Consider the following 10,000-nt stretch of genomic DNA (forward strand, 5'->3'; position numbering starts at 1 on the left):
CGAGAACAGCAAACAGACAAACCGATTTGGTTTACTACCAGCTTTAAACATTTAAGCTACAATGTACTACCAGCTTTAAGCATAGTATTAAAGATACTAGCAGCTAAAACATTGATAACAGCTGGAGGAGGCAATCATTCATGTATAAGAACAACTCTTAAAATGAGAAGCATGTCAGCATGTAAGAAGAAGATGCACCTGCAATGTAATAGAACACCATGGCATTGGTGCCCTCATCAGCATCCACTGCACCCCCCACTCTGCCGACCACTGTGCCAGGATTTGAATGTTCAAGCACATACAGTGCCTGATAGCCCGGCCAGCCAGCCTGGAACAAAAACAGTCTTGTTTTTCATTTGGCAAACAAGATTACCCATTTTAAATCGATACTTTTTATGACTCACACAGACCAATGGAGATTAAATAAAGAAAAAAAAACCAGCGGATAATTAAATAATTGCACATGCACACATGAGAAAAAAATAATAAAATAATTACACCGAATCAAGGCTTGTGGAAGAGCGACAACACAGAACGGATCAGGACGCAACAGAACAAAAGGAACAGTTGAGAGAAAGGTGGGAAACACCAACAGCTAGAGTTGAAGGACAAAATATATGGAAAATTGGACAAATCATGGGTGTGGGGAGAAATAAGGGGAAGGGAAGGCCACATGGGGTGGACAAGATGGGTACAGAAGCAATTTAGAGGGAACAACAACAATAAAAAAGCAGAAACTTGATATGGCTGATGACACAGTGCCTACAGAAAGTATTCACATCCCTCGACTTTTGTCACATTTTGTTGTGTTTCAGCCTGAATTTAAAATGGATTAAATTTAAATGTTTTGTCACTGATATACACAAAATATCCCATAATGACAAAGTGAAAACATGTTTTCAGAAACTTTTACAAATTAATGAAAAATGAAAAGCTGAAAAGTGTTGAGTCAATAAGTATTCAACACCTTTGCTATGACACTCCAAATTGAGCTCAGGTGCATCCAATTTATTTTGATCATCCTTGAGATGTCTTTGCAACTGGATTGGAGTCCACCTGTGGCCAATTAAATTGATTGGACATAATTTAGAAAGAAAAACACCTTTCTGTAGAAGGTCACACATTTGACAGTGCATGTCAGAGCAGAAACTCCACCATGAAGTCCATGGAACTGTCCGTAGAACTCTGAGATAGAATTGTGAGAAGGCATAGATTTGGGGAAGAGTATAAAACAATTTCTAGAGTGTTGAAAGTTCCAAAGAGCACAGGAAGTTCTATCATGAGGAAATGGAAAGAATAGGGAAATAACCAGACTCTTCCGAGAGCTGGCCATCCAACCAAACTGAGCAACTAGGCATGAAGGACTTTCATCAGGGAGGTGACCAAGAACCAAATGACCACTCTGACAGAACTATAGAATTCCTTGCCTGAGATGGAATAACCTGCCAGAAGGACAACAGTCTCTGCAGCATTTCACAAATCTAGGCTTTTTGAGAGAGTGGCCAGACAGAAGCCACTCTTGAGAAAAAGACACATGACAGCATGTCTGGAGTTAGCAAAAAAGGAGGGAAAAGACTCCAAGAGCATGAGGCAAAAGATTCTGTGGTCTGATGAGACGAAAATTGAACTCTTTGGCCTGAATGCAAAGCGCAATGTCTGGCAGAAACCGAGCACAGCTCATCACCCATCTGACACCATCCCTCCCATGAAGCATGGTGATGGCAGCATCATGCTGTGGGGATGCTTTTCATTGGCAGGAAATGAGAGACTTGTAAGGATAGAGGGAACAATGAATGGAGCCAAATACAGGAAAATCCTTGGGGAGACCCTGCTTCAGAATGCAAAACACCTGAGACTGTGGCAAAGATTTATATTCCAACAGGACAATGACCTCAAGTATACAGCCAAAGCAACACTGGAATGGCTTCAGAACAAGAACGTGAAGGTCCATGTGTGGGCCAGCCAAAGTCCAGACTTGAATCCCATTGAGAATCTGTGGAAAGACCTCAAGACTGCTCTTCACTGATGCTCCCCATCCAACTTGACAGAACTTGAGCAAATCTGCAAGGAAGAATGAGAGAAAATCCCCAAATCCAGATGTGCAAAGCTGATATAGACATCATACCCAAGAAGATTTGAACCTGTATTCGCTGGAAAAGGTGCTTCTGCAGAGTATTGACTCAGGGGTTAAATACTTTTTGACACAAGACATTTCAGCTTTTCATTTTTAATAAATTTGTAAAAATCTCTAAACGCACATTTTCACTTTGTCATTCCAGGGTATTTTGTGCAAATTGGTGACCAATTTTTTTTCTTCACTAAATCCATTTTAAATTCAGGTTGTAACACAAGAAAATGTGAAAAAGTCAAGTGGTGTGAATACTTTCTGAAGGCACTGTATATTTCAAGGCATGGAGGCTAATGCAAGAATGCAACGCTTGCAAATCTACTTACAACTTGCTATGAATTTAAATCAATTTACTAGGGACATGAGTTTAAGTAAATATGGGATATAATTGTACCGGCGTAGGAGGAAATGCCGGTTCATTGTCATCAATATCCTTGAGTACAATTGTGAGCATCTGAGTTGACTCGTATGCGACTGGTTGGCCCTGGTCAGATGCCAGTAGGATCAGCTGCCGACACAGGTAAGACACACTTCATCAAACTGCATGTCCACTTTCTCAGAAATTATGGCAAGGTTATCATCTGACCAGTCCTAAGAATACATGCTGAATGACAAACCTCAGTTTAAACTACGGATATACATGTCTCTGCAAAAAAAAAAAAAAAACCACAAAAAACAGGTGAAACATTGTCAAACCGAGGGATCTTAAAAGCTGCATGACACTTCCTCACTCACACCATCCTTGGTCACTTCAAGTTGTTTCAAAAGAAGGGAAAAGAATGTTTAAAATTAGCCAGTCAGCATAAGAATTTGAACTCAAAATTGAAAAATCTCCATCTGATTTTATCCAAAGGACTCACATTGAACACAGGCTGCTTCTCACGGTCCAGCCTCCTTGCCGTAGATATAACTCCACTCTCAGGGTCGATTGAAAAGCTTTCCCAGTCGTGGCTGCCTACACCCTCAGTGTGGAGGAACCCGTAGCGGATAGCACCATTCACTCCCTCATCCATGTCAGTGGCAAACACTTCATAGACCATGAGATGTGGCTCTCGTTCCTGTTCACAGATGGCGTATAAACTAAAAATGACTGCAAACAAAAACTTTGCCCTTTCAATTACTTGGGATGAATGCTGACAAAAAGCCAGTTTATGCCTTTAATAGTGACTTCAAATACGAACACAGCATATGTGACTTTGTTAATATGTTTTTCCACAATGAGTTCACGACAACTGTATGGAATTGTTTCTGCACAACTATTTGAGTGCAATGCATGTCATTGATCGTCGTCGTGTGGTTTATCTGAGTTTTAATAACACCAATGAAGCCAGATGTATTTGAACCACACCGTGATGAAGCGATTGCAGTAAGCTATACTCGAATTGTGTTAAGTGACCTCGCGACCATGCATCCATTAAAATGGAGTGTGTGGCCTGCTGTCATGCTTTATCACATGTACATTAAATCCATCCGAGTCATAATGCATAGCATTGGTATACAACTCTCTCTACTCGATGCGTTTGTGGTAAACATAAATGTTGAAAGTCTCAAAAAAAACAAAAAAAAAAACCCAAAACAAAACAGAAAGGCCGGTAGTGGAATATAGTTTCCAACATGTGAGCTTAAACTCAAATAATATCACATTTGTTTTCGTGAAGGTGGACGAAAGTTATGTTTTCACCTCGGTCTGCCAAGGACAAAGATTCGATTTTGGTGAGGGTGCAGATGGAGATCCGGCCTATCAGTGGGATACAAAACGTAGACTGTTCAGCCTGGTGGAGGGACATGCTCTCCTGAGTGTCATTCTAGTTTGCTATTGTTCTGTGAGTTGGCCAAAAGGATGGTGCAGAGGTAGCACACTTACCTTTGAGCTATCTAGTCTGGCCTCATTTCCAGACCCGACTGTAAACTGTAGAATTGAAGTTTTGCAGGCAACGCGTTACATCACAATGTGTGCTGTCTCCCGGAATGATGCTAAACTCGGTGTCCCGTCTGCTCGCATTCGTTGCTAGATGTAAATAAAAAGATCCTACCGCGTCTTTTGCATAGAGTGGGTGAGTTGATCACCATCACCCGAAATAAATTACAAATTGACTTGAGACCTTCAGTCGAATGCAAGGCCTGACCTGCTGGTTGGTGAAAGACTTGGGGGGAAAAACTGTTCTCTGCCCAACCCGACAGGAAAGTGAGACTAATTAAGGCCATTGAAGCAATAGTTTAGTGTCTTTTTTTTTTCTTTAGAGTGGTGTAGTAGTAGTGGTGTAGTAGTATAAAATAATAACAGCAGTAACAGCAGTAGGTTTGCTCTGTGGGTCATTTCACACTAAAGGGGTGTTAACAATATATCCATATATAGGCATGCCTGGTGTTGACTGAAATGTTAGGGTGGTGGGCTTGGGATCCTAGGATCCTGAGTTCAAATCCCCCTTGGCTGTTAAATTAATACCAGGTGGGGTTGACCCAGCCTGTCATCCTTCCGAGGTCGGCGAAATGAGTACCAGTGTACTGGGCCGGTGTATACCCCCGGTTAAAATAGGTGTAACATATCCCTGTGTCGTAAGAGGCGACCAGGGTTGCGTCAGGAAGGGCATCCGGCGTAAAACATGTGCCAAATCACGATGCGGATCATACGGATGATCCGCTGTGGCGACCCCTAAAGGGAGCAGCCGAAAGAAGAAGATATATATATATATATATATATATATATATATATATATATATATATATATATATATATATATATATATTATATACACGTGTAGAATTTTTTTCATTTGAAAGGCAAACAAATGAGCACCTCACCTCAGTGATGTTCACTGTTGTGCCGTTGACTGGACGCACAAACACTGGCCGATTGTCATTTACGTCCACGACCTCTACTTGCAAGTCAGCACTGCCCCAGAGTGGTGGTTGTCCTGCATCTGTGGCTACCACCGTTAAGTTGAACTGCTCATAAGATCGCAGAAGTCTCAGTGTGATCACCACCCCAGTTTCAGGATCCACAACAAAGGCACCTGTACCGGACACATGAAAGCTAGGGCTTGACACAGAAAAACCAGTGCCCTTTAAAAAAAAAAATCTGAGACAAGAATCACAATTCTGTATTTTAGTTAACATAGCGTGATGTTATCCAAAAGCTACATTTTGTCATCACATTGTTTTTTTCTCCCCAAACGAGTCACTCCATGAAATAAATGTCCCTTCCAGGGGATTACATAAACTCACATTCTGATAAACTCACAGAAGGGGATTACAACCAGTGAATGGACTCTCACTGTGCAGATATGCAGGCTGATTTCCATTTACAATCATTGTTTTGTGCACAATTTGACAGTAACCAATGGCAGGTGTCTGCATAATTCCACAGCTATGTTTTAGAGCTTTTGTGAGGATGTAAATTCTACAAGAAACTACAAATTTAATGTTAATTCACAGATAACTTGATAAATAATCTGTAACTAAATGCAGAATATGATGTGTGTGTGTGTGTGTGTGTGTGTGTGTGTGTGTGTGTGTGTGTGTGTGTGTGTGTGTGTGTGTGTGTGTGTGTGTGTGTGTGTGTGTGTGTGTGTGTGTGTGTGTGTGTGTGTGTGTGTTGTTTTTTTAATACTCTTTCTTTTTCCCCCATCACTTGGCAATCAATCCATGGATGCATTTATGGCTCAATGGCCTTATAAGAGCATCTATTTTATGACAAGAAAGGTAAATAAAAATCAGACATTGTAACAAAGCTGAGGACGTGCACCTCAATCCCAGGGGCAAAGTGTTTTGCATGCCATCCGCCCTTTCTCGCTGGCAGATTTATCTGTATTGGGTGTCATGTAAGAATGACGCCAATATTCGTTTAACTCACGAGTGTTTGTGTTTTGTAGTATTAATGATATAGTATTCATTTGTGATTGGAATGATTCTGTTTGGAATGAAAATATAAAGCAATTGAGTTTAAAGCGGAATAAAGAAATTATGTGAGGGTTTCCACCCGTGGCATTCGCTGATTCGGCATTTGCAGTTTTGTCATTGTGACATCATAGACATATTACCCACCCATCACAGATGGATTGCGGTAGTGTGTGTCCAGGGTGGTGTTGAGGTGTTATCCATCAGACGGCCGTCTCCTCGGGTTAACCTGAGGTCGGCCCTTCGGTTGGGTGCCTGGAATGCCCTATCCATGAGAGAATGGTCACCTGTCTCTGTTATCATGCAAGCTCAAGCGTTTGGACATTGGTATTGCAGCACTCTCTGAGGTTCGGAGACTGGATAGTGGCGATATCATGGCAGGTGGTTACACCTACTATTGGTCTGGTCGCTCTGATGGTTACCATACTCAAGGAGTTGCTCTAAGTGTGTCCAATAAGCTGACTCCCATGATAATTGAGGTAACACTGGTCAAGAAGCATATTACGAGAATGAGGATTTGTCACTCCTCAGGTGTCATTTCCCTGGACTCTATATATGCTCCAACTGAGGCGAGTAATCTCACTGTGAAGGACGCATTCTATGTCGCACCCGAGACCATGGTGGGTCAGTGCCCCAGCCGAGAAACTCTTCCTGTCTTGGGGGATTTCAATGCATCGACTGGCACTGGTTGGGATGGCATGTGTTGGTCCCCATGGGTTTGGAAATGTGAACCAGAATAGTACTAAGTTCCTTGACTTTGCAAGAAGTGGACTTTTGGTGGCTGGTTCATGGCTTCAGCACCCACAGCCTTATCGCTGGTCTTGGTGTTCCAACGCCGGCGGTGTGGCAAAGGAGATTGACCATGTGCTCGTTGATGGTCATTGGAGGATGATTCAGAACTGCAGGGTCTCGCGGAGTGCCAGTTTCCTCAATACCGTCCAAAGGCTTGTTGTAGCATCTCTGAGGTTGCAGCTTAAATTCAGGAGAATGATACCATCCCAGCCTAGGCTGGATGTTGATAAGCTCAGGGATAAGAGGGGAGCTGATGAGTTTTCGAACAGGCGGAGTTTGGATTTGGGGGGTCTGGCTGCTGTGGGGAAGCCTGAAGAGTTGTGGAGTGACTTCAAGACTACTATACTTGAAGTTGCTGGCAGATCTCTTGGAATCTACCATCAGGCAAAGAGGAACTTTGTCTCCCAAGGGACACTGAATACCATTGACCGGAGTCGCAGGGCCAGGCTTAGTGGCAGAGCTGAGCTGTTCAGGGAGTGAGGTGTGAAACTGTACGTGCACAAAGGGTGGACAAGGAGGCCTATGTGCGAGGAATCTGTGAGGGGCTAGAGCATCACCTGTGGTCAGGTGATTCTCGTCCTGCTAACAGGGAAATTTGCGCATTGCGTTCCTCCAAGCCCATACCGCAGTGTGCTGCAATTAGAGCAGAAGGTGGTAGGCTCTTGACAGAGGAATCCTAAGTGAAGGCCCGCTGGGCCAGTTACTTTGAGCGGCTGTATCAAGCTGACCCAACGGTTGTTGAGTTGGATGTTAGGGGTATAACTATCCGCATTGCTGACCCTCCAATCAACTAGGAACCACCTTCATCGTGGAAACGCAGGTTGTGGTGAACCAGTCGAAAGGGGGGTAAAGCCCCTGGGATTTGTGGCATCGATGCTGAACTTCTGAAGGCTGGTGTGAATGCTGCACTCATATCATTGCATACAGTTCTGTGCTCTGTTTGGAGCACAGGCATCACCCCAACTGAATGGGTGTGTATTGGCCCCCACACTCTTATACACTTGCATAGACTGGATTCTGAGTAAGATGTCTGATAGATCAAGCTGCAGTGCATCACTTGGGAATGTCAAAATCTCTGACCTTGATTTAGCATATGATGCAGTCATCCTTGCAGTGATACTGGATACCCTTTGAGGGGCCCTCAAGTTGCTCAGGAATCAGAGACATTGGGATTACAGGTTTCCAGTGTAAAAACGAAGATCCAGGCTTTCATTGACATCTTGGATGCTGCTATCTTGTCTGTATCCGTTTGTGGTGAGGATGTCGAAGGCAAGGAGAGATTCACTTACCTTGGCAGTGATATTCATGTCTCCATATGTTGTGAGCCATAGGTAAATGGACGGCTGGGTCAGGCCTGGGGAGTTGTGGATTCACTGGATCATGGGGTGTGGTGCTGTCAGTACCAGTGCAGGAGAAGTCTTCAGGTTCTTGGTGCTTCCAGTTTTGCACTATGGATGTGAGACTTGGATTCTGACCAGGGATCTGAGATGAAGAGACGAACTTAACTCCTTCGGTATCAGGTTTCTTCGGAGAATCCTTAGCTATCGCTGGTTAGACTTGTGTCCAAAGAGTGGTTGCTGAGAGAGACTCAATGAGATTTGTTACCTGCATAGACTGTGAGCATCAGCTGCGGCTGTATGGACATGTGGCTCGATTTCCTGACCGTAATCCTGCTCACCAGATTATCTCTGCGAGAGAGCCTCATGAGGCTCTCTGCCTGGGGAATGGCCGGACGGTGGCCCTGGAGTACCAATGGAAAGTGGACGCAACGAGCACTGCTCGTTTAGCCAAGAAGTAAGCCTGACATCAGGACACATTGGGAAATGGCACATCCAATGTGAAATGGCTGAGAAAATCATTCCACATTCGAAACAAGATATACGAAAACCCAGTTCATATTGTTCTGTGTAACTTATTACATCAAGTTAACTTGGAGCAAGGTTTTTCACTCAAAATGCTACAACACTTGCAATGAGAGAAGAGAAAAGGCATATCACAAAGGATAGTGTAAAGTCAACTCTATCTCTGAATGAAGAATCAGGCCACCACATGTAGCCAGACAGGTTAAACCAAAAACTCACTTGCACCAGGTCCTTGTAGGCTGTAGGAGACCTTGCCATTTTCTCCTTCGTCTGTATCCAGTGCGATTAGTGAAACAACAGAAGTCCCTTGGGGCTCATTTTCATACACCGACGTCGAATATCTACTCTTTGAGAAACGTGGTCTCACATCGTTCACATCCAGCACCGTGATGTAGGCCTGCCACAAGTTATACAATCACAATGCACTTGGACTTATTATTTATTGATTCACTCAAGCCGTCTCATTTTAGCAAGTTGCCTACACCAACTATTTTAAGAAGGTGCAAAGTGTGTCTTTGGAGTAGTAGTACCTGGGCAGAGTTCCCTCGCCGATTCGATGTCGGGGCTCCCGGATTGTCCCGGGCGGTAACAGTCAGGGTATAGCGATCCTTTTTCTCTCGATCGAGTGGTGACAGCACGTAAATCTCTCCCTGGAAATCACAACAATCAGATCGGTCAAAGACGAGTTTGGTGTTGTGTCTTCTCATAGGTGTGCAAAGTGAACTGGAAAATAAATGAAAATGTCTAGATGTTTGAGCAAAAGTGGTTCATGGCATGAAATAAAAATAATAATTCAGAATCTTTACCATGTTCATCCAAATCCAATCAGAATGGTGCACAGGTGGTGTGCTTGACTTTCAGCCATTTAATAATAGTTTGATTACCGACCTGAATATAAACTGTTGGATTGGCAGATCGAGCGTTGGATCACAAAAGTGAACCGTCTCTCGGATGGACATTAAGCTGGATGTCCCATCTGGCAGTATTAGTTAATGTACATTCAAGATCCCATGGTGTGTTTTGAAGAGGAATAGGTGAGTTATTGCTGGTACCCGAAACAATTTACAAATCGCTGCCTTTACCCACAGGGGATAATTGAATTTCTGGTCCGGTCATGCTCCCAGCAGTGGTGCAACCAGCAGCCAAGTGTTTCACACAACTACAAGGAAATCCAACGCAGGTGGAGGCCATTCAGCTCATCATGCCTGCGCGAACACGATACCACCCCAAGATCCAAGAAAGAAAATGCAAAAAAAAAGTTTTTAATTAATGAAAGAAAAAGAAAATTGAATTTTTTTTGATTGTTGTTGGTGTAATTTTT

The 10,000-nt window shown here is 43.3% G+C and overlaps 1 protein-coding gene across 1 annotated transcript in view; it reads right to left on the reverse strand.

The window, feature by feature from the left end:
* CDH23 (cadherin related 23) overlaps window positions 1-10,000 on the reverse strand; it is a 683,120-nt gene that overhangs the window by 83,085 nt on the left and 590,035 nt on the right. The window contains exons 53-58 of the mRNA XM_085883587.1: window positions 9,210-9,329; window positions 8,899-9,076; window positions 4,931-5,142; window positions 2,989-3,186; window positions 2,523-2,636; window positions 199-328 (exon numbers count right to left, since the gene is read on the reverse strand). Of these exons, the coding sequence (XP_085739713.1) occupies window positions 199-328; window positions 2,523-2,636; window positions 2,989-3,186; window positions 4,931-5,142; window positions 8,899-9,076; window positions 9,210-9,329 (952 nt within the window). The remainder of the gene's footprint in view (window positions 1-198; window positions 329-2,522; window positions 2,637-2,988; window positions 3,187-4,930; window positions 5,143-8,898; window positions 9,077-9,209; window positions 9,330-10,000) is intronic.

Source organism: Eptatretus burgeri, chromosome 5, assembly GCF_056783735.1.
Source record: "Eptatretus burgeri isolate ZD-2024b chromosome 5, Ebu_testis_v1, whole genome shotgun sequence".
In the NCBI taxonomy this organism is placed as follows: domain Eukaryota; kingdom Metazoa; phylum Chordata; class Myxini; order Myxiniformes; family Myxinidae; genus Eptatretus; species Eptatretus burgeri.